At 36.9% G+C, this 27,829-nt stretch overlaps 1 protein-coding gene across 1 annotated transcript in view; it reads left to right on the forward strand.

Annotated features, from left to right (window-relative positions):
* Window positions 1–27,829, forward strand: part of Auts2 (activator of transcription and developmental regulator AUTS2) — a 1,133,790-nt gene that overhangs the window by 289,919 nt on the left and 816,042 nt on the right. Inside the window, exon 4 of the mRNA XM_010644519.3 lies at window positions 15,969–16,181. Within this exon, the coding sequence (XP_010642821.2) occupies window positions 15,969–16,181 (213 nt within the window). The remainder of the gene's footprint in view (window positions 1–15,968; window positions 16,182–27,829) is intronic.

Below are 27,829 nucleotides of genomic sequence, written 5' to 3' on the forward strand. Positions count from 1 at the left end.
GTACCAATCATAGTGATGGCCCAGGTGGACTGAACATTTCTTGGGTCTGCTACTTTTCTAAGCAATTTATATTTACTTATGAAAGACAAAACAATCCTGCCAGGTAAATTCTATGATCATCATATTTGGGAAAGGTTGAATAACTTGCTTAAGGAGAATAACATGTGCTTTTGAGTAAGACACTTCGGGCACCTGCCCTGCCACTGTGAAGCATAGCCCTTAGTCTCTTCCTCTGAAAATAGATTTTTAATACTCCCTGCCTCCAGGATTGTACTGAAAGTGTGATTCTGGCATGTTGTAAGCTTGAGAGCCTTAGCAACCCATCTCCATGACCCCCCATATCTTCTTCATAATCTTCTATTCAGAGCATCATATGAGGTACTTTGAAAGTCATGACTGAGGCAATCTCAAAGGATAGTTTGTTTCAGTTGTCAAAGAATTTTGCAGTATGCCTGTCTTTCTGTGCAAGGATTATAATAGAAGAAAAGAAGAGAAATGGTGAGGCTTTTTCTAAGATAGAAATTAGGTACAACATTTTCAAACATAATTTTTTGTCCTCTCTCCATCCTGCTGCCAGGAGTGAAGGGGAGGGGGAGATAGACTGAAGGAGAGGGTGATAAGAATGGTGGTATAAGAAAAAAATAGCCACCAAATGTGTGTACAGAAAGCACTCTAGCATTTAATTAAAGCCTGAAGCCCTTTATCAGCCAGAAACTCCTTATGGTGAGAAGCAGAGAGCCTTGTCACTGTTTCTAGAATTATTTGTATAATTCAGCAGATGTTTCCCTCAGACGCTTAGCACACAGGGTTGGGTTATAAAGACATACAAGTAGAATCACCAAGGTTCAGACACTTGTGTTCACTATTCAGCTGAGAGCCACTTAGGCTGTTCTTGTACAAATGCATTAGATTATGGTTAAGCAGCTTATGGACATAAAAACACATTAGGACTTTACAGCACTCTATAAATTATAGTTTTTTCAGCATTCACAGCCACAATGCTAGGTAATTACATTCATTAATCTACTACTAAGAGCACATAAAGTTGCCTCCCAACCAGTACTGTATGTGTCAGTGCTCAGCTGAGAAGGAGGCCTTTTTCCTCCTCCATTTTTCTATCTCCCCTGTTCCATTAGCCTTGTGCAGGAAAGTTTTGAATGTTAAATTGAGGAATTCTCCGCAAGTCTAACAAACCCATTTTTTAAAGGTTAGGCTTTAAAACAAAAAGCTAAAGGTTGGGCTGGAGATTTAGCTCAGTGGTTCTGCTCTCTGCCTCACAAGCACATAAGGTCCTGAGTTGGATCCCTGGTATAAAAAGCTGAAGGCATCCTTGTAGGTAATATATTGAACTGTCCCTGGTAACTATGTTGTATTAATTTTCTTTTTTGAAACACACAGATGCTTCCTTTGGAAAGCCAGCAGAGGGGAAGCAGTTGAAGAAATCATGATATTTAGGTCTTCTTTTTGCCTGTCTCTGGGGATAGATAACATGATGATCTTTTTAATTTTGGATCCATTAAGAGTACAAGTTGTTGCTCCATTCTCATGACAATCCCTCCTGAAATTTTCAATCTTTTATTCCATGTGGTGATAAGAAGTGCCTTTCTGCCTCTGCTCTTTCCTTCTACTTTTCCTTGGAGCTTTCTTTTGTTTGCGTCTCTCATAAATTACAGAGGGAGATTTAAGAAGAAATGCTGGAAGTTTAAATAGTGTTATTAGTCTAAAAAGAAAATAGTACTTTCTTTGCATTATTTTAAGCTATAAAGACCAAGTATTTTCATAGCTTTAAAAACAAATCAGCTGAATAGAAGAAGTTTGGGTCCTGGGCAATGCTGAGACCACACCCCAGGCTCTTCATTCATTTCTGCTCACCTGTTAAGAGAGCTGAGCTCCAGAGCCATGTGGATGTGCTTTGAACGCTGGCACTATTTGCGTGACTTTGGGAAAGTTAATACTTAAAATGATAATTAAGTTTGATTGAATTCTTTGTATATTATGGGCATTATATTAACTAATTTAATCCTAATAGCCACTTCATAAATTTATTAGCCCTTATTTTACATATGAGGAAACTAAAATTTCACAGGATATTCTGGTAATTAAGAGGTATTTTAAATGTAATGTGCAGTATGTTGCTTGGCACATTCAGAGACACTCAGTTAAATTGGTTTTGTGTGTGTGTGTGTGTGTGTGTGCGTGTAGAGAGAGAGAGAGAGAGAGAGAGAGAGAGAGAGAGAGATAGCGAGAGATCCCACCATTATTCTTCCAATGCCAAGTATAACCTTTTGTAATGACTAACAATTTGCCTTTTTAATGACTGAGAACATGACTGAGAACATGATTATATTAGAGAAATTCCTCATTTATCTGTCATTTATTTACTGTCTATTTTATGGCAAGAAATGTCCCAGGCTCTTTCATCTTTCCAAAGATTTCGATAAAGGCACAACTGTGTTCCACTGTTCCAGGTGAAGATATATTGTAGGAGGGCTTGGAGCTTTGCTCAAGGTCAGAAAGCCACAAAATGGCAATGACAGTCCTTGGCCCCAGATATAGCTGCCAAAGTACCTGCTTATCGCAGGACTCAATTGAGCAAAGACAGAAGAAGAAATGCAACATGAACAAAGTATGGGTGGCTTCATTAGTCAGCTTTCTTTGAATGAAGTATCTGCGGAGGGCAATAATCTGGGAACTGATAGGATCTCTACCAATGAAGGAATCTGAAGGTAAGAAGCTTTGGCTTTTGTGTACCTAAAGGGAGCCTCAAAGGGCAAGGCAGAGTTCTGGACCTTTTAGGGTGGGTTGCAGAGTTCTTCTCTTTAGCAGGCAGGATGACACTCTTACTCCCTGAGGAACTGGGAAATATTTGGGACTGTCCATAGCATGCAATGGTGTTGTAAGGTTGGATGACTGCTGAGAGGAAAAGTGGTTACTCTGGTGAATATCAGTATGCTAACAAGGCAGTGATAAAATTGCAGGGCTGTATCAGCTTCAGCATCTTGTTTTCATTCTAACTCTTCCCCCTCTGGACAACTTAGCTGTCACATTGGATTACTATTGAAATCATCAGAGCCTCCTGGTCATAAGAGCAGAGTATGGCAGGGTCTGTGTTATCTGTGGGATAAAGTGTACTAATAACAAGATAGAAACTGGACATAGGAAAGAAAGTCTCCCTTAAACGTGATGCCAAGGGCTCAACTGATTTCTTGAGCAACCTATATGCTCAAGTACTTTCCCTCCCAGCCTCACACAGCAGGTTTGATCTGTATCATTTTGCATCCTGCAGAACTTTTCTTGCTCAAAGTGGTACTGATGTCAGCTTTAACAGCCAGCGTGTGTATCAACTCACCTATGATTACGTGTGTATATGTTGCCAGTTTGTTTAGTGAATGGTTACCTTTCATAAGCAGTGATGGGGATTTCTCCTTTATGAGTATAATTTGCTGAGCTTGTAGTGGCATCATTAAATCCTCATGGAATGGGGAAGGGTTGATTTCCCTACCTCCAGATGAGGTCTTCCAGACCTTTCTCCTCATAGAATTAAGGGCCAGTGTCATAGCACATGTTTTTGTGTGTGAAAACAGAAGGAAATTGTTAAAAGTATATACTCTGTGGACACATTTTATAAAATATATGCCAGTAATGAGCTATAAAACATGTGTTAGGGATGCACAAATTTGGGTATAGAGTTAATAATTCAAAACTCTGCTAAAGGGCCAGGGATTTAGCTCAGTGGCACAGTGCCTGCCTTGCGAGTACAAAGTCCAGAGTTCAATCCCTGGTACAGAAAACAAAACAAAACAAAAATTTCTGCTGAGTTCATGGTGGATAGCTCTTAAAGATAAAGTAAAGTGTCACACCTCTTAACAGTGGAAGAACATTTCCAGAAGGGATTCTCAGTGCTTTCAGCAAATCCTTTAGACTTATGTTTTCATATAGCAGTTATTTCCTCAAATTAGACATCCCTATTACCTAATGGGTAAACACAGAAAGCATAGATTATGAGTTAAAAGTATTGACAGCATTTCAAGTGCTATCAGAGAACATTTAATTCCATCTAATTTTGTGATAAATCTTGTGTTTAATCCTCTGGTTACTCTGTAATCATGTCTCTATTGATCTTTCTGAATGACTGCCTTCAGTTTAATAAACTTTACCATTAACTCAGATCTTCTGAAGGGAGAGATTGATTCCATTATCAAACCTAATAGAACCAATAAGTACCTAAACATTACTAAATCTATCTATAGGAAGCTTTTATAGAGAGCCAAAGCTATGGCTTGTTAAAAAATTGGGTACAATTACAGACATTGTTGCATATCCAAATTTCTTTGGTGTTAGCATCTGATTTCTTTATGCAAACTGGCACTGTCATTCATCTCTCAATTCAGTATAGTAGCCAAAGGAAAGGACAGTTTCTTTTTGTTTCTTCATCACGATTTTAGATTATAATGTATTTTCATTGGAGATTGAGATTGAGTTGATTTGGTCTGTGTCTCAGGTCAGTGTATACATCTTAAGTATTTTCTGTGTCTGAAATCCTGCAGGATAGTTCAATTTCAGTTTTATTTTTACCCATATGATGTTGAAGGAAGAAAATACTGTCTAGATAAGGCCTGAAATAGATAACTGAAATATGGAGGGAGAGGGGAGAAGGAAGGGCAAGTACAGCGTCAGGGTCTGGAGCCCTGTGAATAAGCTCTAGGATTTGGAAAATGTTCAGTGAAATCTTTGTATGTCTCCTTTAGTGCTATGATAGGGCATTTACAATATGTGCTATGCAAAACTTTCAGCTTTTTCATTTGTAGGCATTTACAGGTTCTAGCATTATACATTAATACTTATTTAAGTCACATCTGCAGAATATATGGAATTCTAGAAATGGTCTGAGTCTTCAGTAAATCCATATCTATTTCTCAAATCAAAGCATAGTTAGGACAAAAGAATGCAAAGGGTACGCGTATATACAAGATATCACATGGAGATGTTTAAAGAGGTGTAAAATATCTGGAAGAAGGCTTGCTGAATTTATGAACTACAAGCTACTTTCTTTGATTGTTTTCTGTATGGTAAATACTTTCCCCAAATAATAACATAAAAGAACTTGAAGGAACCTAAGAGATCATCTGATGAAGGACCCTAAATGTATAAATACAGAGATAGATTGCTCTCTGCCTTTTAGAAGTCAATTAAAATTAGGATCAGAATGTATATAATGCTTGCTCATGGAGTAGGAGGAGATATACTTCCAGATGTTCCTGTTGCTTCTCTGGATTACTCTGCCCTGCAGTTCTGCAAAGTTGGAGAAAGTTACAGAACACTACTTACCTAGTAATTATTTCAAAGTTGTCCACAAACCTAACAGAACCATTTGAAAAATTTGAGCCATAAAGGGACTGTTTCCTATCCGTACATCTTGTTTACTTATACTACATATTATATGTAAAACTATATTTATACTCAGAACCTGTGTAGCCCAGATTTTGTTGGTGTTGCTTTTTCCTGTCTCAGAATAGTCTTAAACATCAAATTACCTTGCAAATTTTCTTTTGTCTGCTGAGTGGACTGAATGAAACCCCACCTCCCTGTGTGTAGGAGAGAGAGTGGGAGAAAAATGGATTCATATACAAAGACAGACAAACACTTGTTTTCTTAAGTGGGCTTTTTGGTAAGTGGTTCCCATTTCTCAGCCATCACCTCTGTTTCTAGGACAGCACAACCAAACTGACTAAAGTCAAGTGTCATGATGTTTGCTGTTGCTTATAAATACAAATTTGCATAGCCCTAGAAGGAGCTATTGGTGGTCTTATAAGGAACTTATTCTGTTTCTTCTTGGAAAGACTGACGGAAACAGCAAGGACCAGCACTAGAGGAGCATGACAGAAAGGAATGGAATTATTTTCCATGATCGAAAATCCCAATTTTTGCCTTCAACTGTGGTTAATTTCTGCTGCATCTTTAAAAAAATAACTAAAGATCAGGTAACTATTTTAGGTTGGATCCCTGATGTATATATCATCTTCTCTATTCTTTTCTCATAATTATAATGGAAACTGAAAGAAAACTGAAGAAATGAAAACTAGAATTTCTCTCTCAGTGACTCTTCCAAGACAGGGAAGTAACCATTCAGTACACATCATTTACAGTAACTAACATTATCATTCCTGAGTACTTCTACAGACATTGGTTATTTAAAATGAAAGTGTGATAGTATGTGGGTACCTGGGAAAGAGAAGTTAGGTAAAAAAAGAAAAAAATGTGTGCTGTGTTACTAATCTGATCAAATATGAGGATGTGAGGAAATATTTACTGGTTAATCAAGGTCCTTGTCTAGAATATCAGGAAAATAGCATTGGCCACTCCTGATTTTTTTAATAAAAAATTCCACTTCTCTAATTCATTCTTTCAATAACAGGCTTATATTATGTACCTTGTACTCTGTTGTCTACTAGGAAATCTGAAAAATGAGAAGTTGTAGTCACTGTCCTTATTATGGGGGCAATTCCGAGAACTACCAAAAGACCCAACTATTATTTTTGCCATAATATTATAATTACATTGACACTTTTCCCATCTTTTATGTGAAATGCCTAGTCAAGAAGTGAATAATGGCTGTTCCACTTTACACCCCTGTCAACAGAGTACCGAGAGTTCCCTTTGCTCCTCACACTTATCAGCACTTACATCTTTTTGATGGGAGCCTGCACGTGTTAGGATGAGTAGTATCTCATTGTGTGTTTTGATTTGTATGTTCACAATGATTGGTGAAATCGAACACCTTGTTGCATTTCTGTTAGCCATTTGTATGCCTTTTTTGGAAAAAAGTCCACTCAGATCCTTTAAAAATCACATTTATAAATAGAAAAAATACGGGCTAATTTAAAAAGAGTATCATTAAAGTTATACTTTCAAATTTGTGTGTAATCTTAGTGGACTAGAGTGAGTTAAAAAAAATACTGACCTGAATGCTTTACCTTCCTGTCTTTAGTTAGCATAACCCTCAGAGAGGCCTGAGAGTTAGGTGGCACATCCTTTCTTTTCTGGCATCCATTAAACTCTCTTCTGGTGTGTGGTTCCATTTGCCCTTTTGGACCTGCCCTTTGTGTACATTATTGGCCTTAAGCCCTCAGTGATGAGATTTTCTGCCTTAGTCATACTGTGCTTAGCTTTCAGAATGTTGTTTGTATTAGAGGAGTTAATTTTTTTTAAGGTTTCTTTTTTGTCATGCTGTATTTCTCAGATTATCTGGAGGGACTGTAATCCAATTTTAGGAATGCTTCAGGGCTGAGAGCCTAAACTGTTTTAAGCAATAGCATCTGGTTGTCAGGGACTCAACCACTTTGAGCATGTTAAGGTCTAACAGCAGCCAACTCTCAATTATCTATAGGCATGAGAGACTACTGGGATGTTTTCAATTCATAGAGTATGCAAAAGTCTCATTTAAACTGATAGTTGTGTTCGCATCCTATAGCTGAGTTTAGGAGAGCTTCTCAGTACTGGTGTGGTGTTTTTTTTTTTTTTCCTTCTGTCCTGATAATGGCACTAAACTTTTCACAAGTGTATTATATACTGATATGTATATAATTAGTGTGTGTGTATATGTGTGTGTGTGTGTGTGTGTGTATCTATCTATCTATATATATATCTGTACTTTCTTTATTTTTTACCCTTTTGTCCTGTTTGGATTTCCCTGTGTATCATTATGTATCACATATATTTTAATAAAACCCTCATTGTTTTTACATTTAGGAGCACTAACAGTGTATTAATATTTTCATTGTTTGCTATTTGATCAGTGCACTCATAGAGAAAGATATTGGGCCAAATAGTAATCAGGCTACTGAAAAGAAGAATAACAAAACTTTACAAAGGACTACTTAAGAGAATTGACTGTTTAGACATAAAAAAGAGCATGATGTGAACTCCACCTTGTTACTAATGATGAAGTGAATGCTGAGCCTTTTGCATTCTGATGGAGACATTTGTGTTCATGGCTAAGTTGTCTTCAGGTGAAGTTTCATGGCCACATTTGTCCTGAAGCTAATCTTTCCAGCATGTAGCCATTTGTTTAAGGAATCTGAACTATGTGTTCCTTTTAGTGGACATTGAATGTAATAGGTTATTAGTAATGATGATATGCCAGTTGAGCATGATGACAAAGTTACCATTATTTAAAAACAGTTTTTTGGGGGCCGGGGATTTAGCTCAGTGGTTCAGTGGCCTGCCTTGCAGGTGCAAGGACCTGAGTTTGATCCCTGGTACCAAAAAAAAAAAATAAATAAATAAAAACAGTTTTTTTTTGGGCCAGGGATTTAGCTCAGTAGTTCCGCTGCCTGCTTCACAAGCACAAGGACCGGAGTTCGATCCCTGGTACCAACATTAAATAAATAAATAAATAAATAAATAAATAAATAAATAAAAAAAAACAGCTTTTTGACATAGAATTGACATACTAGTCATCCACATGAATTCAGAGTGTACATTTTGGTAAGTTTTGATCTGTGTATAAACCTTTGACTTAATTGAGACTATGAACATGTCCACTGTCCCCAACATTTCCTTTGTCCCTATATAATACCTTTTCCCCATCCCTCTCAATGACTGATCTTCTTCCTGTCACTATTGATTAGTGTACATTTCCAATAGTCTTACAGAATGTATTCCTTTTTGTCACTTTTACTTGGTGTAATTATTTTGAAATTTGCTTCCATTGCAGAATGTATCACTAGGTTATTCCTTTTTATTACTCTGTGGGATTCACTGAATGAATATATACCAGTTTATTAATCATTTTACCTGTTGGGGTACATTTGGCCTTCCAGGGTTAGACTCATTACAAATCTGATAATGAGGATTCATGTGCAAATGTTTATTTGGACATGTGTTTTTATTTCTCCATACAGCCAGAGAATAAAATGGTTGGATCATTGACTGGTATATTTGAAGAAAAAAAAAAACTTGTGGTATGTAGTACTGTGGATTGAATATTTGCTTGGCAAATGCTCTAGTACTGAGCAACATCACCATTCCTTTTCAGTTTATTTGAAGCAGGGTCTTGCTATGTTGTCTAGGTTGGTCTTAAACTTGTGGTCTCCTATCTTACACTTCCAAGTAGTTGAGGGTATGATGTGCACCACAGCATCTGGCTACTTTGAATTTTTTTTTTTTTTTTTTTCTGTGCTGGGGATTGAGTACAGGGCTCTTGTGCTAAGCCACATCCCAGGCCTACACATGCATCATCAGGCCCAGCTTTCTTTGAACTTTTACAGAAGCTATTTACTGTTTTATAAGGTGATTGTAGTATTTTACATTCTCACTCAGAGTTCCTTCATACTTGGCCATACATGATATGATCATTCTTTTTCCTTTTGGCCATTTTGATATATGCATCTCATTGTGGCTTACAGTTATACTTCTGTAGTGACTACTGATGTCACTCACTTTTCAATGTTTCCAGTGACATCTAGATATTTGATTTAGTGAAGTATCTATTAAAAATCTTTTGCTAACTTTAAAAATTGAGTTTTGAGAATTTTGAATATATCCTGTATACCAACTTTTGTCAGAAAAACACCGTGTAAAATTTTTTTTTCTGGAATATGTATGGCTTGCTTTTATTTTTGTTTCTTTTGAAGAGAAGCATTAGTTTTTGATGAAGGATAATTTGTTATTTCTTTTATGGAGTGTGTTTTGGGTATCATATTTAAGAAATCTTTCCCTAACCCAAGGTTACAAGATTTTTCTCCTTGAAGTTTTATAGTTTTGGGTTTTACATTTCAGTCATATTATATTTGGTGTTAATTTTTCTGTTTAGATTGAAGTATGGATTAAAATGAACTTATTTTGCATATGGTTACTTGTTCCATCACCATTTATTAGAATGGCTGTTGCTTCACTGAAGTGCGTTTGCTTCAAATCAATAGTTAGCCTATGTGTGGGTCTGTTTTTGGACATTGTTCTGTCCCACTGAGCTGTGTTTCTATCTTTATGCCAATGCAGGGATGCAGTTTTCATTTGGTGTGAAAGATGGCAGCAGAAAGCATCCTGTTTACTTCTAACCTAACCCATTTAACTATAGAGTTCATTGATTTGTCTACTGTCCTGATTGAGCTGCCTCAGTTTGGAAATCCATTAAGATATTTATATCAAAGGCCAAAGTGTATGGCATATAGTAGGTATATTGATTTTTAAAAGATGTGAATATTTGAGATTAATTTTTCAGTACCATACTGAACATTTTATAAATTCCTTTATAAATTCCTGTACATAGTCTCCTCTACATATCAATAAGCTTAGGTCTTAGAAGTCTGTTCTTAAGTCAGTTTGCTCAGAAGTCCAAAGTGGGGTACCAGTGTAGAGTTGAGTTGTAACAAAACTGTGTATTTTCTAAGTTTTCACTTATTATCATAGTATACAGTTAACACTTTCTTTGCACTGAGGCATTGTGTAATCAGTGTTTGTAGAAACTATAAAAAATCAGATACAAATACTGTGCAATAGAGCAACAAAGGACTTGAGAGGCTAAAATGACAGCATACAATCATTACTGTCATTTGATGTTGTCAGGCACAGCACTTTTTCTTTTTTTTCCTGGCTTTTTATTTTCTTTGTAAGTCCTTAAGATCAGATAACTAATAGGTGATGTTCTGTTTAAACTCTATCACTCTCACACACACACAGACACACACACACACACACACACAGAGGCACATGAAGACACATGCAGACACAGCACAGATGCTTTGTAAGTTTGTAAGTGATGGCTTTTCTCAGATTAGTTTGGAAAAATCAGATGGAGACTTTTTCTAAAACTCATTTCATGCATGGCAGGCAAATTGTGTCCTCATTTTCTATTGTCTCTGTCTTTATCTGTAATCAGCAAATGGATCCCTGCAGCCCACACAGTGTTTCATCTGCAATTTGTTGCTCTCCCTTTAGTTTGCACAACACTGAGCCATCTCATTTTGAATTTCAAGAGTCTGGAGGCAGCCTTTGGTGGAAGATTGTAATTTAAGAGAAGGGAAAATCAAGAGCAAGATCACCTGTTTGGAAGATGGTGGTGTTAAGGGAATCGCTTTGGTGTGTTAGTCTTTGATTCTTCTCAGTGACTGCTGCTGTGACCCTGCCCTCTATCATTGGTGACCTAAAAATTACAAACTTCACCTCTTCAGGAAACTTATTCCTATCTCTTGTGCATGTACACTTACCGCTCTATTGCTATCAAATATATTTAAATGTTTTTTTTTTTTTTTTACCATTCAGGTAGCCTTCAATTGGTGGCTGATTGGCTTTCTTTCCTGCTTCTTTGATTTTCAAATAAATGTCATCATGAAGTTTTTCTAGATGTTTTTCTTACCCTTCTTACCTTTCAAGCCTTTTGCTCCCAGTGCTTGTATAGTAAGGCAGGTTTTCATCTCCACCCACTTAGGGTCTCTGGGTAGGGAGGAGAATTAAATACAATAAGAACAGAAAAACGTACCTTTTTTACATATCTAGAAGAACCCCAATAAAACCTCCAAAAACAGTAAAACCAAAATGCTTATTTAGAAGTGGCAGTTGTGGGAAAGTAAAATGTATGTAAAAAGGTAGTTAAGAGTTATTTTAACAAGATCTGTTTCTGTACATTTTTGCTAGCCCATGACTCCCCTTTTCTGATAATAAAAAAGTTTATTCTCTCTTGCTATAGGAAAAGAGCATCTTTCATGTGGGAATTTTCTCTTCTCTTTGCACCTCAGGTGATAATATTTCTTTTCCCATGGTGCCCAGAAGAGATGTCTTTACTGTATCGGCTGTTTTTCAAGGACTTCAGTTTAAGATAATCATTATGCCAAGTGGTACATATTATGGTAGTGTAATCTGCCACCTTCCATTCATTTGCTAAATGTTTCCCTTTCAGAATGTGGGTTATCCTGTTTTCAAAAAGTCCTACAAGTAGCCAGGTGTGCAGACATCTGTAATCCCAGTACTCAGGAGGCTGAGGTCAGAGGATCCATAGGAGTTAAAGGCCAGCCTGGACTACATAGCAAGGCCCTGTCTCACAGAAAAACAAAAACAAAAACAACTCTTCATGTCTTCAGGTAGTTATGGTGAACAGTTTCCTTTGGGAGCCACTAGCCTACCTATAATGAAATAACAGGCCTTTGCAAATTGCTATTCATTAATCTCAAAAGGTTATTTTATAAACCACATAACTTTTCTTACCATAATGTAGCAATATTACTATAGAAAATGGCATAGCTTTTTTAAGGATATTATTAACTGAGTTACCACTACTAGATTGGTGTTACATGTATGTATATATGTATGATTGTATACATATACATGTATGTATCATTTTGATACTGTTCTGAATATTAATAAAGTGATTAATTTATAATGAATTATTTTATCTTTGATTATTGTTTATATTGAGGCATTTCAGTCATTTTTTTCCTCCAAGATATCCACAAAATGTTAAATGATTATTTTATTCACAGTACATAGTAATGTTTATAATGGGAGTGAACGAACAGTGGCCTGGTTTATTCAGGTTGTAACAAAGGGTCTATATAGAAATTTATAAATGATATAGCTTTTTTAAAATTAAAATAATCTCCACTCTGCAAATATAAACTTCTTATAAAATTAAAACTTTTTCAAGTCTCTATTTTCTCTTACCTCTAAGTCAGCACCTCTGTACACCTTCTGATCTACTCCCACCCCCACCCCTGTGAAAAATCTTAATATTAATTGGAGCAAAGATGATTGTACTGCTGTTGCTAAGACTTTCATAGGTCTCTTACAAGCTAATGTCACCACATGGGGTCCATTTGTTCTGTGTAGTTATTCTGCAGTACAGGGAGAATGCCTTGATTAATACACTATGTGAAAATAAAATGGATTTGGAAATATTATAATATACTCTCATAAATATTAATTCACATTTGTATGGAATTGCACATAATTTTAAATATACTTTGGAGGCACCTTCAGTATGAAAGATTTGGTCTCTAAAGACAATGACATAATTTTTAAAAAAGCACAGTGATTTTAACTACTGGTGGTTTATTAATCTGATACTCTGCATGTATATGGTGTGGAACAGCAGGTGGGTTGTAGGACAAAGCCAGGGTTTTCTCTTACCCTATAGATAGCTTTGGTGTTACTCTTAGAAAGTAGTAAATTTAATCATTATGTAGAAGTATCTCAGATGGAACTCACCTGGTTTCTTCTGCCAACATTGTTATTATTCTTGAGTGTTTTTCATGATAGCTGACTTTTATTTAAATGTGATACTAAATACAACATTTTTGAGCTGAGCAGGTATATGACATAGCCACTCAAGATAGTGGACAGTGGACAAAATTCAGTTCAGCTGACATTTGTTCAACCTTTACCAAGTGTTAGGCATAGGATGCAAAAGTCTGAGGCTGTGGAATCAGTGGCCTTTCCCCTGGCCTTGATCTCAGCTTGTCCCCTTCTATACTTCTCACTACATCCTCATTGCTTCAGAACTACTACTCATACTAGAGGAAAATGATCTGCAGTGGTAGCTGATAGAGGTTAGATCCAGAGCCACACGTTGGCCTTACAGAACTTCTTTCTTTGATATTCATAGGTCTGTTATCTTTGACATTTTGGCCTAAAGATAGGTCTTTCTCCATTTTGGTATTTCTTACTGTTTCTGTCATCCTTTTTGTGTGCTTGCAGTGCCTGCTAAGTGTGTTGGTTTCCTGCCATTATCAGCTTTTCTAGCTTGCTTTGCTATTTATTGGTGTCAATTTAAAATATTTCAAAAATCACTTCTGTGTTTTTATCATTACTTTGCTTTATAGGTTTTGGTGCTCTAGCTAGTTTTCACCTTTATGTTTTTAGCAAGCATATAATAATCAACTACTATTTGCCTGACTTATATGAAACATTTACTATATAAAACACTGGGGTCTGTTAATATTAGCTGCTTAATCTTTCACTTTCTTTTGTGGGATTATACTACCAGCTGCACAAGGCCTATGCACAATCTGTTCTCTTGACTCAGTCTTTCAAATCTAGATCAAATAACAGTAATCTCAGCCCTAACACTCTCCTGTGGTGTAGATTATTTTCCCCAGTTTTAGCACCTTTTTTTTTTTAGAGCAGTACAGTTGGTTTGCAGTTCCTATATATTTGAATGATTTGATTAGCATTTGTCTTCTAAAACCTAGGACCTCTAAGGGTAGGAAGATATTTTCACACAGTTGTCTTTCCAGCACCTGTACAGGTAAATACTAGGTTTATTCTTGGCATTATATTTAGCACAATATTTGTTGAGTAAAGACCTGAGAATAAAGTGCTTTGCATGAAAAGAAAGTTCTTCTTGAGTAGGCAGCACTGCTAGGAGTCATCGTAATAGGAAGAAGAATATGGAAGGTAAGGCTAGAGTGTAAAAGCCTGTCTGAGCCCATTCAGGTTATTATAACAAAATACTGTAACTTGGGCCACTTATAAAAAAGGAAACATTTATTTCTCATAGTGTTGGAGGCTAGCAAGTCTAAGATCAGTGGGTCAGCGGAGTAAGCATCTAGTTAGGCTGGTTACTTATAGATGGTGCCTCTTAGCTGTTTTTCACATTGTGGAAAGCATAAGCAAACTGCTTAGATTTCTTTTGTAAGGGCACTAATCTCATTCACAAGGGTTTTCCCTCATCATCAAACCACTCCCAAAAACTCCTCCTTGTAATTTTATCATCTTGGGGGTTAAAGATTTCAATATGTGAATTTGGAGGCATCACAAATACTCAAGCCTTTGCAGAGGCCTCGATGTTATGCTAACAGGTATGACTGATTTGAAGAGAGATGTGGAGGAACACTGTGTATATCAAGAGGTGTGTGCTGGGGTATTGGGAAGTAGGAGAGTACATAACTGTCTTGGAAATGCTGGATGGATATGAAAGGGAGGAAAGAGAAAGTAGTATTTTCAGAAAGATAAGTAGATAACAAGTAATTTTAATTATGATTTATTTTTAAACACGCCATTCTGATGGTAAAAACTGAGAATGAGGAGCATTTTCTGTTTGAGAAGGATCATATCCATTAATTTATAAATGATCGAGGGCCAAATCACTTTCATTTTAGTATTTAGAGTGTACAGCATTTCATAGGATTCAAATGACACATCAGTTTACTTGATGTTTTGTGAACCCATTTTGCAAATAGGATCAAGGTTGCAATGACTTACACCAAGACTTCTGATGAAGAATGTGAGGGTCTGCACTGAACTCAGGCCTTTGGTATCTCATTGTGTCCTGAACTGCTTGCAGGCACAGAACTCTACCAGGTCTTGTGGGCTGACATTCTAGTTTATAATTTCTACAGGTTTGGCTCCCCTTCCTAGGAATTAATTTCCCATTTTCTGTCCACTCCCCATTTCCATCCACATCCTGTTGGTTTTGGAGTTAGTATTGTCATTGCATTTTGTAATGAAAGTGGAAATTAAGCATGCTCTGAGTAAAATGTGGTAAAAGTATAATGCATTAAGGAAACATTTTAATCATACAAATTGACGGTATCTTTCTTGCTGGCCCACATCCACCTGGCCCTGATATGTTCAATCTTGTGCAATTTATTTTGAATCCAGCATGTACTTAGTACTTTGGGGGAACATACAGTAATTGATGTGACAGTGTGGAAAGTAAGTGTATTGAGATTCCTGTGGGAATATCATGTGCTGGATCCAGCACCAAATCAGATACAAAGCCACTATTCCAGGCATCTGTGAAATCACTCTTAATGGACAGTTACTTCGTGCTTTTTAAGTTTTTTTGCCCAATATGAATAGATAGGATATACTTGTGGTGGCCTTGAAGATTCAGATAAATTAAGTGTATGGTTCATAGTTTTAGGTATTATATCCCATTTTCTCCCTCCTTTTCACTAATACTGTGTAGCTTGTATTTTTGGGTGTGACCCTAGATATCTTTGTAACCACTTCTCTTTACTTCTCTTCTACAGAAAGATGTAGCACTTAAGCCTCAGGAACGTGTGGAGAAAGGCCAGACTCCCCTGAGTAAGAAGAAACGAGAAGCACTTACCAATGGCTTGTCTTTTCATTCAAAGAAGAGCAGGCTGAGCCATCCACACCACTACAGTTCAGATCGAGAAAATGACCGCAATCTCTGCCAGCACCTTGGAAAGAGAAAGAAAATGCCGAAGGGACTCAGACAGGTGAGGAAGCTTGAATTTGTTCTTTCCTGTGGCCTTCCTTAGGTGCCTATTGCCCTGTTGTTCTTCTGAACAGGTGGAGAAGATATTCTTGGTGGGATGCAGAAGTGACTGCTCCCCAGAGAAGTGTGCTTGTTTCTAAATGAATATGACCTCTAAGTTGTATTTATTAGGATTTTAAACTTTATCATGATATTCTTTCAGTCAGATGTTCTCTGTTCAGTAAAGCGCCATGCTGGTACAACTGGTGCTTCAGACAGAGTGAAATCATCATAATCATCAAGATGGCTTGTGGAGAGAGGGCTTCATAATTAGGACATGTGGAAGAGGGAAATTTGTCAACATACATTGCTCAGTTCATGCTTCTAAGGTGGTAGAAATGATTGTGTGTTCCAGCTGTGCCTTGAAAAAAGTTGATATTTTCAAGTATTTTGGCATGTGCGGGAGAGTGGGCAAAGAAAGGAGTTTGACTTTTGGTCCCATAGTTGTTCTCCTAAGCTATAACTCAGGATTATCTTTGTAATTTGCTGATGAAAGAAAAGTCTTGGAGAGGGGCTTTCTGGCTTGTTAATAATCAAGTTTCATCAATGCACAAGCAAATATAGCTCTTGGCATTTGGGGAGTCTTTCTGTTTGTGGAAAGTCCCACATGAGATGGATTAATAATAAAAAACAAAACTATAGCAAATTTTCTGCACTAATATAGAGGCTTTAGGGCCTGTGGAGTTTACCTGTATCCTGGATGTGTTTTGTTTTGGGTGATACTATTGGGTAGGATTGACTTATCAGTTGAAGGAAGTAGAGGAAGGAATTTGGGTTCACAGAGCAGGTGTTACTAATTAGAAGTGTAATTTCTATTTTGCAGATGTTTCTTCGCAGCAGGAAAGACCTGAGATCATACAATACAGTGGTTCTAAAACCTCACAAACCATTAAAATTATATCATGAGTCTAACTAAGCACAAATTCCTGGCTCCTCTCTAGAATCTAATGAAGTCTGTAGATTAAGAAGCTTTCTATTTGATAATGGTCAGGCTGATTTGGAAATCATTTTTATGAGGCATCAAGTGTATATTTTGCATGATGATTTTTAGTTAAGAAATTGGAAAGATCAAAAGCGCCGAGAAGATGTAATTGGCAGTTTGGTGTCAGAGTTCAGCTTACTGCGTAATGAAAGATAATACTATGGAGAAATACCTGGAATAATGTTTTAGTATAGACTTAAATCTGACACTCAGGGCAATGTTTGCAGAGGTGCACATGTAATCTAAAAATCTCAGGTTGGAGTTGTAACAGTAATTATTAATATTTATACTAGTATCCATTTTTCAGTAATTTTGTTGCAGGCATTCATTGAGGCAGCTTTGTATGGTATAACCTGTAATTCACACTATAACCCTGCCTGGTAGGTAATTATCATGGTTAATTTACAGATGTGGAAACTGGGGCTCAGAAAGATAAAGTGGTTTATCAGAGATCATTTCGCAGTGAGAGACAGAGTCGGGGTTTAGACTCAGATCTCTCTATCCCCAGTGTTTGCTTGGTTTCCTCTGGTACATTCTCTTCTTCTCTTTTCTTCCCTTCCCCTCCCCTTCTTCCCTTCCCCTCCCTCTTCTTCCCTTCCCTTCTTTCCTTTCTCCTTTTCTTTCTGTCTTCTGTCTCTGGGGATTGAACTCAGCTTGTGAGGCAAGAGTGGTGCCACTGAGCTAAATCCCCAGCCCTGTACATTCTGTTTTCTTTGCTTGAGATAAAGATTGTGCATGAAGAGAAACAGAACTTTAGGTCAAAAGGTGGAGGGAGGTACTGTGTGACTAATTTGGTCAGCCTGACTTTGGCCATAGCTTATGTTTTGTTTTGTTTTTTGGTAACAGGGCTTGAACTCAGGCCCTTGTGCTTGCAAGGCAGGCTGCGGAACCACTGAGCTAACCCTGGCCTGGCCATAGCTTATGAAGGCAAACAAGAAATGGGGTAAAAGTATTCAGTTCAAAGATGGATAAAAAGGGGCAAGATTTGAAATTAACCAGATTTGTATGAAGATTCCTTCCTCCCTCCCTCCATTATGTGAGAAAAGTAATTATTCCTAGTGGAGAGAAATTTTAGTCTTACTAACTTCTCCCAGGCCAACTTGCCCTCCCAAAGGGATAGACATAAGCAGTCTTCTTACACTATCAGACAAGAAACCAATTTATTTCTGAGTTGGGTCAGAGCTCTCATCCTTGATTCCCTTTTCCCTGACTTGATCTTCCTTTTCCATTCTCTTGTCAGAGTTCTTCTTTCAATTTTGTGAAGCTCTGAGAGTTTCCACATTCTCTAGTGAAAGAGTTTATGATCATAAAAGAATGGTAGGATAGTCTGCCTGTAATTTGAGTAGCTTTTGGTCTGAATGATCAACCTTCTGTTACTAACGGTATTTGAAATCACAGTTATTTTCAGTTTAGGTAATAATTTTGAAAGGCAATATACTGCAAATTTGTAAATCAGAAAGAAATAAATCATATTTTTGGTGTAAAGGTTTTAAAACAAGTAGCATTTTCTCATCTCTAATGATGATGGCTAAATATACTACCCAATCTAGTGGGCATATTGTTTCCAGTAAGAAGGAAAGCAGAGGTTGATAACTGGGATAAGATCATAATACTTTTCATTTGTAATATTTCTAGTATCCTATGTGCTATTATGAAGTCCTAAACCAGTAACTCTGGAAAATGAGGGATTGGGATTAGATTTCTCAGTCTCCTTTTTGAGTTGCATGATTCTTTAAATTTATGGATAACACAGAAATATGATGTTATAGAGGTCTCTAAAGGAAGAAAAAAGTAGTCTGAATGTAATTTTGTTTTAGAATCTGTCAATCTATAACTTTCAGCTCTGTGAAGAGAGTTAGATGCATTTGCAAAGGTATGGTTAGTTGTGTGTCCACCCAGACAAATGCTCTCTCTTTTGGGATTATTGGTTGTATGATACAAGTGTTTAATGGCCACAGTAGATGTTGAAAAGCTTGCTCTAAGAATAGTTGAAGAATGCTTTCCTGTCATGGTAAATGCCTTTACATATCACAATCACTTTTTTTCCTGTCTTTGCCTTTTACCAGATAAAGTAACTGAATCTGACTATCTTAAATGGAAGGGGACCTTGAGATAAGAGTGAGTCTTAAAGAGCATTTCTAAATTGATGGATTGTCCTTTAATGCTACTTATTGTAGGACTTACAATCTGTAGAACTATAGCTAAAAAGCAGGCAGTAGGAGGTGGGAACTTAGTCTTTATGTCTGACTTGACGAGAATGAATTAAGTTTTTATCTTATTAGGAATTGGTACTTCTTGAGCAAGCAACTTAATGCACAGCTTTCCTATAATTATGGGAAGATGCTAGTCCAGTATGATTTTTTTTCCTTGAGAATCCATTGAAAGTAACTGATACTTTTACTTTGAGAGTACAATTATGTACTTTTAAGAGAAAAAGTGTAGTTTTAAAATGACACTCCTTTTTTATTCTCTTTCTGGTTATGAAACCTCAACTCTTGTGATGTGTTTCCATTCTGTAAAAAGAAAGCTTTTTAATTGGAATTTAACTTATTTCCTGGATTATGTTTTTAAGCATAGATACATACTATTTTAGCTTTCCTGTCACTGGGACAAAATACTGGACATACACAACTTAAGGAGGAGAGATTGATTTGGGCTCATGTTTTCAGAGAGTTTGGTGCATGGTAGGACAGCTCCAAGGCAGAAATGGCATGGTAGAAAGCCTGGCAGAAAAAAGGTGCTTAACCCATTGCATCCAGGAATGAGAAGGAGCCACCAGAATATACTTTCCCAGGGCATTCCATGACCTCCTACCTCTTCTGACCAGGGCAGACCTCCTAACTGCATATTCAGCTGGGAAGGCATCAGTGGATAAGTATGGTTTCCTCATGATCCATTCACTCCTGAAAGTCCCAACTCTCAACATGTAAAACTTTGGGGAACATTTTAGATCTGAGCCATAACAATGACTTAGAAGATACTAAACTAGCAATTACCCTTGCAAATGATTGCTTGTGTGTGTGTGTGTGTGTGTGAGAGAGAGAGAGAGAGAGAGAGAGAGAGAGAGAGAGAGAGAGAGAGAGTCTTGTTATATAGTTCAGGATGGCCTTGAACTCACTATGTAGTATAGGCTGGCCTCAGACTCAGTGAATTCCTCCTGCCTGAACCTCCTGAATGCTAGGATTATAGGCATGTTTTGCCATGCCTGGCAGTTGCATTTTTTAATATGCCAGATTTGAACACTCTCCTTAATTCCCAAAGGAGTTTTTAAAAACTTAGGAAGATAAGAGCAAGTTACTTGTTACACAAAATAATGTATGTCTTTCTGACCTCCCTAGCTTTATCTTTGTCCTGCTTGGAACTTCTAAGTGCTTGTTATGTGAGCACCTACACATTGAATTAAAAAGTTTCAGATGTTAGTAATAAGACCACGGTAGACTATTTTTCCTCTTACTTTGATTTGGGGGTAGAGAAATCAAAACCAAGGTTGCCTAAGTCCTTTCTATGTGAGTGTTGTTTTCTAATTGAACACAAGGAAGTCATGTGCTGTCCAGCTTACCTGCTAAATTATGAGTCTCAGAAGCAATTTTTGAAATTGTAACCCTTCCCAGAATTGAGTGAACCCAATTTTTCTTTCAACATATTTAACTTTTAGACTACAAGGAATGTTTTCAAAATATATTATTTTGTAATTTAAAACACAGAAAAAGCAAAGGAGTTTTAAAAATGAAGCAGTGATGATGAAAAGTTGATGAGAGTTCAAAGAACTCTCAGATTTGGCTCCATTTGGATTTCTAAATCTCCATTTAGAGCATTAGTCTTTCCTTTTTTTTTTTTTCTCCTGTAAGAACTGAACCAGAGGAAATAGGCTGAAATGTACTAGAAGCCATTTTTAGGTTATATAAACTTTGCTAAAGAACACTGCTTATCAAAATGAATGGATCCCTAAAATGTACCAATAAACTCAATTAAAGCTGAAAAAAAATGAATGGATGAATCATCAAAATGAATTTGAGAGCTTTCCCTCTTACTGAGTTTTAGGTGCCAAAAAGCCATTCATCAGGGAAAGAATCTCCCAGAGAAGAGGTAATCTACTGATATTTCTTCCAGTCATAGGTGAACACCATTTGAGTGGAAAATAAAGAAATTTGGGAATATGTCAGGAGGTACAGCCAGATAGACTCTAACCTTGCTAATAAGGATGGCCTATGTGGGAACGACTTACATGGTTTCAAAGCTTTGAACAAGTTGATCTGGATTGGTATTACACGTGTTTGCGTGTGTGTGTGTGTGTGTGTGTGTGTGTGTGTTTGCATTTGCTTTGTGTGTTGTTGCATGTTGGCCTTTTGGAGTAAGAGGTTGTGACTAAGATATCAGTTGTGTTTCCACTCATCCTGATGGAGTAGTATATCCAAGTTCATGCTCCTTTCTACTGTGACAGTTTGCTGTGAAAGGCTGGTCCTTTATTTCAGTGATACTTTACTCATGATACCTGAGAAGGTCTCGGGGACATTTGTTACTAGTAGAAATTACCTTGCAAAGAAGATTTTATAATGGAAAACTTTGGCTAAACGTATCCAGTTCAGGTCAGGCTTCTAAAGACCTGATAATTTGGGGAGGATATCTAGGCCAAAAATTGTACAGATATTTATCTAGCTTAACTCTAGAATCTACAAGTTTTGAGGAATCAGAGCATTTGAAATATGAATGTAATTGGGTATTATATTTTCATAATGGAAAGACGTATGAACTTTGCTATGCGCTCTTTCAAATGGTTAAATGCCTGAAGGTATCTTAAACTATTTTTAAGAAATGTGAGGCTTAGTAAACCACTTTTACCCCATACTTCAGAATTTCAAGTGTTACTTGGATTCCATTTGCTTTTCAAAAATTGTGTAGTCATGTGAAGGTTACAAGCTTTTGTATTGAATAAAATATTTAATGTAAAATTATCTTTCCCCCTTGCTGCAACTACAGAAATAAATATAAAAATGCATGGGAAAGATTGAGAAAATAAAAATTGGTTCATTATTTCTCTTGAAACCTTGACTGACTTGAATAAGATGCCTGCTCTTAACATCTGGTTATTGAGGCTCCCCAGACCATGCTTGTATCTGTTCAGGAATCACTGTAGAATAGTATGTTAGAGGTATTGGTTAGCATTAGGACTGAGAAAACTAATACCAATATATGGTTATATAAAAAGTGAGTTGTATAAAGGGTGGAGTTTTGGAGGGTGTTTCTGTTTCTTCTCTTTTCTTTTCCCTTTCCTCTCTTTTTAGATGGAATCTCACTCTGAAAATTGCTCATATTGGTTTCCCTTCTTGTTCTGATCTTTTTATCTTAGCCTCCTGAGGGAGGTGTGTGGTACCATGCCCAACAAAGGATGTTTTTGTTTAACGTGGGCATTTGGAAACAGTGATGATTTATTTTTTTCATTCTGGAAAATCTGATATTTTGTCTCCTGACTCTAGATGACATAGTCTAGCACTGATGGCCAGTCTCTTAGAGTTTAGTCTAAACTGCAACCCAAAACCCACTTTTTTATTGCAAAGTGCCAATACTGCAATTAAACCTGAGTACTGAGGTACTAGTTTAGGAAAAACAAAACAAAACAAAACTCATCTTTAGTCTTAAAAACAAACGTGTGCCATAGGTTTGCCACCACTGATCTAGGCTATGTTCCACGAGCCCCAAATGTTCAGAGCAAGCATGGTCATCCATGGAGTGGTGTAGCAGTTGCAATTTTAGTAAAAATCTCTGGGAAGTCTCTACATTAAGGGTGGAAATCTATGTGGCTGAGTCTGAGGTAGGCTTCTGTATCTGCCATACTGCAGACCTGTTGTGGTTTTGATCTCAAATGTCCTTCTGAATTCTTATGAGTGTGGATGGTGATTGGATCATGGGGGCACTTCATTCCTCAGTAGATTAGTTCACACATGAATCCACACCTGAATGTACTGTTAGGAAGTAGATCCTCTTGGAAGAGTTTGATCACTAGCATGAATTCTGGAAAGCTGTATCTCTCTTCCTGACTCCTGTCTTGTGAGTAACTTTGCTAGAGCCATTCGTCTCTGCCATGCATTTTCTGCTTTAGAGTCAGCTGACCATGAACTGAAACCACGAGCTAAAAGAAATCTCTGCTTGTTTAAGTTGTGTCAGGTAGTATATCCCAGTTGTAAGAAAGTGACTTTAATACAGCTCAGTGATGAACACCTTCAGGTAGGACTGGAGATGGAAGATGTGACCATTGTGTTTCTAGCTTCAGAGCATTGGTGTTTTCAGCTAAGTTTGATGGGAAGCTACTGTTTTAGAGACACCTTTCTAGATTACATGTGTCTGAGGAAAGAGTACCACCATATCTTTGAGCAGAAAATTCTTTCACTAGAGCACTAGGCTTATGAGTGGCAGAAATGAGAGACTGACAGTGATGGTAAACCTTTTAGAGTTTTCAGGGAAAATGACAACCCCCTGCAGCACAGATGCCATTAGTTCACTACCATTGGACTAGGACCTGTAGAGCCATTTGATTATAAATCATGCCATCCTCCAAAAGAATTGTAAACATTGACTTAAAAAGGACATGATGTGTATCTACTGCCTCATCAGATAAAACCTGTTGAAAAAAATAAGTTGAATAGAGAATAAAACCTACAATTAAAATAATGAACAATAATTCAGCTTAGGTGTTCCTGATCCCTCTATGAATTGTTTCATGAAACTGTTTACCAAAGTAAGAATTTGAGGGGTCTGTGTGTGTGTGTGTGTGCAGAAATATATTAAAGATTATTTAAGTCCTACGTATTATTAGGGAAGTACAAAAAAGCAACAGGCATGGTTCTCAACTATAACACCCATACATTCCTACAGGTGCACTACATACATTCCTCTAGCTACAGTGCTCGAACAGGGAGGGAATATGTCTTTATCTTAACAAGGTCTATGTAATATAATTTTGGTGATTGATGAGGGTAGCACATAACTCCTTTTATTTAAAACTACCTTTTGATTTTGAGGCCACTTGTGCATTTTTCCCTCTTCTGATGATACACTAATTTGCATGTGGTCTGATTTCAGCTGCAGAACATAAAATAAGCCATTGTGCCTTCTTTATTCTCTGTTAGCAGCATTCCTATCATCACACAAGTCTGTACATGACAGGTACTGTGTGGGAGGTGGGAGTGGGTGGGTGACTGTGGTTTGCAGTAGTGTTGGTGGGGAGCTGAGCAGATGGTTGTGATAGCCACGTGCTGAGAGATTCCCCGTGGGAGTTGATGGTGGTGACAGGCGACTCACAATGTGCTATTTACAGTTTGGGTTTGCAGTCTTTCGGTGACATCTGAATGCTCTTTAGCAACTGCTTTCATTACTGCCTTTCGAGGAGCTGCTAATTGAAAATGAAATTGTGGGTAGGCATAGGCAGACACAGGCATCTCTGTCTGGTAAATGTTACTTGAGAACTGGTGGGTGTCTTGATGCCCGATTTGTAAATCATTTTTAAAGAGGTAAAGCCAAAGGTACATTTGAGAATTTAGATATGTGCACATATGCAGAGCTGAATTTCACACCCCTCCCAAAGAGTCAAACATATTCTACTGGGGTGGAGACAAATCTACTGGAATGCCCAGAGATCCAGGCCATCTCCCCACAGCTTATCTGTGTGTGGTTAAATTTTGCAACTGTGTTAGATTCTTATTTTAAATCTGCTAACGTCTTACAGTATACTCTATGAGCTTATCATAGGATATCATCTTCTCTAGCTATGTATATAGTTTCCATGTAGGAAAAGATGGTTATTTGATTCCTAAAACTTGACTATATTACTGTATATTCAGGTTCTTACATGCAGCTTTCCTATCTGGAAATATTTTCTATTGACAGAACTTTATTGAAGACATTTAGGGTCTCTGGGCACAAAGCAAGTAAAGGGAGATTCTGATTTGATTGGAATTTGACAGTGGATGATGATCTCCATTCTTTTCTGGCTGCCCCCAGCTGTAGGATTATGATTTGTACTTCATCTTCAGAGTTGTTACCTATAGCATCAGTAGCATTGTTGACATGGTAGCTTTCCTAAGTGTTTATATATTGAGTTGTTTTACTGCCCATTCTCAAAATAGCCTTGAAGAGAGAAATCTTGTGCTGAACCAGGAATGACCTCCTTCTCAATAGTGCTGTTAGTTCTCTTTTCAACTAAATATGAAGATAGATACAATAATATTCTTTTTAGCCTTTCTTTGAATATTTTAGTTACTACTGGGAAAAAACATGCTAAATTATATGCTTTCTTTTAGTAGGACTGCTGTTTGCTCTTAGAAAGCCCCTGAGGTTTTGACTGTGGGGACCTAGATGACACCCCTTGCTATACTTAACCCTCAATCCCATTAAACTTGGTTTTTCCATAGGTTTCCAACTGTTTTAATGTATTATCTGAGCTACTTCTGGTTCTAACTATGTTTAAAATAACCTGCTTTGGAATTCTAAATGAATTCTGAGATTGCCCATTGTTGCAAGCATTGATGATTTTGTACCAAGTAGATGTAACAATGTTCTTGCAGGAACTCTGGGGCTTTTCATACCTAGGGGTGTGAATCCTCACACTAGTGCTCATAAAAATACTCATGAAAGGGAGGCTAAAATAGCTTCCAACTGTTGGCAAGTTCTGTCCGGCCCCACCCAGTATCTTTCAGGAGGCCTGATACTCTGTGCCATGTGGCTTGCTGAAACATTTTACCTGCATTCATTGATCACAGCGCTGCAGAAACTGCCACTTCTCCTGTGTGTCTGCCTGCAGTGATGCTGATATAGTGGATTATTTTGTAATTACAGTTGCACCTGCTTTTGCTCAGGAAGTGCTTGTGCCATGCATCTTGAGGTCATGTACTAAAGAGCTGGACAGGTCCTAATTGCTGGTGATGGTTCTGAAGGACTGAGATTGACTATAATTAGATTGAAGAGCAATTAGCTGCATTTTTTGAGTAGAGAATGCAAAATTATGCTTCTCAAAGGGTAGTCTTTGGATTACATCTCTTAGTATAACTCTGAAGTTTTTATTAAAATGTAGATACCAGCTATCAATAAGGTGCTTCAGGAGTCACCCTTTGAAAGATAAACTGAATTGCACTTAAGGTATAATTGGAAAATTTTTAAAAATTGCTATCTTGTTAGTAAAACTTGTGAAAAATCTTAAAAATTTTATAATACATCTTTTGTGAAGTTCATTTCACTAATATAGGATCATATGCTTATTCTGTGCATTTATCAGTTTAGTTATTTTCCACAATATTAGCATGTTTCTGCCATGGGCTATAGACATTAATTTTTTTCAAAATGACTTTTTCTAGAAATTTACTAGGGTGATTCTGATAAAATAATTGTGTTGTAATTTTTTCTCCTTAGGTCTGCCAGCACTATCAAATAACACGGCCATTTCTAAATGTGTTATCTGGAGGTTTTCAGGTTTGTTTTTCTTAGGTTCGACTTACTTTCTTCTCTTCTATTGTAAATATTGATGTGGAGCTCTTAAAGTTTATGAATTTTATGAATCCCCACAAATTTCAAATATTGGTAGTATTCAGTGGCAGTATTTGGGGGTATGTGTGAATGAAATCTGAAAATATTGTTCACGAATAAATGGAGGTTAAAGACCAATGCTTTCTTCATAACTAAGAAAAGTTCAGTTCAATAAAATATAAAATATATTTGAATTTCTGGTTTTCGTCCCACAAATTCAAAAAGGAAACATTTTACTTTCCCAAACTAGACAGAGTAAAAGCCCTCAGAAGAATTTTTGTTTAAGTAGCAAAACCTACACTTTCACTTTAACAGTTGCCTGTGGTGTGTCAACAGCAGATATTATCTTTTTAAAAAAATGCATTGTTATGGGAACGAAATGCTGTTTTCCCCCATATGAGTGCTGAAAACTGAATATTTGCTAGTGAAATTGTCATAATGTATGAGAAAGTTATTAATAACTTTTGATTTTAAAATACTATCAGAGTTTTCTAACAAGTAGCAAGGATAATGGAAAAAGCCTCTCTTTCTCAGGTGAAATATAAAGCTGGGTAGTGTGCCTTATGTGAATTGTTGGGAGGTGGTATGGCAGTGTTTGAAACTTCACCATTATGCTTACATAACTTATCATTACATTATTTTTATTCCCCTGTAATTAAACTCTAAATATTTCTCAAATAGGGAGAGTTACTGAGGAGGCATGTGAGGGGAGAATATATTGGGACCTTTTAAAGAATGTGTGCAGACTGCTCCATGATTCTCAGGTAGAGTGAAGGGTTAAATTGACATACTGTGATATTAAAAGGCAATAGTTTAGAGTTTTAAAAAAGTTTTTTCCCACTGTAATTCTCTTTCTGCTTTGCTCTGACCCCTCTTTCAAGCTTGATAGTCTTTCTCTTTTTCTTTAAATTTTTGAGCTTGCCTTCAGCTCTTTGGCTTTTATCTTACTTTCTTCTTGTATGTAGTACCTTTTGTATACTTCTTGAGCCAGCTAGGAATGTGTGATGTTCTGAGTCTTTGCCTGCAGGTTCTTTGCTCCTTTGCTCGTGATAGTTCTTTTATTTACACTGACCATTGTATCTGAATTTTTTTTTTTTTTTTTTTTTTTTTTTTTT

Source organism: Fukomys damarensis, unplaced genomic scaffold (genome assembly GCF_012274545.1).
Source record: "Fukomys damarensis isolate Sample0158 unplaced genomic scaffold, DMR_v1.0_HiC HiC_scaffold_17, whole genome shotgun sequence".
NCBI lineage: Eukaryota > Metazoa > Chordata > Mammalia > Rodentia > Bathyergidae > Fukomys > Fukomys damarensis.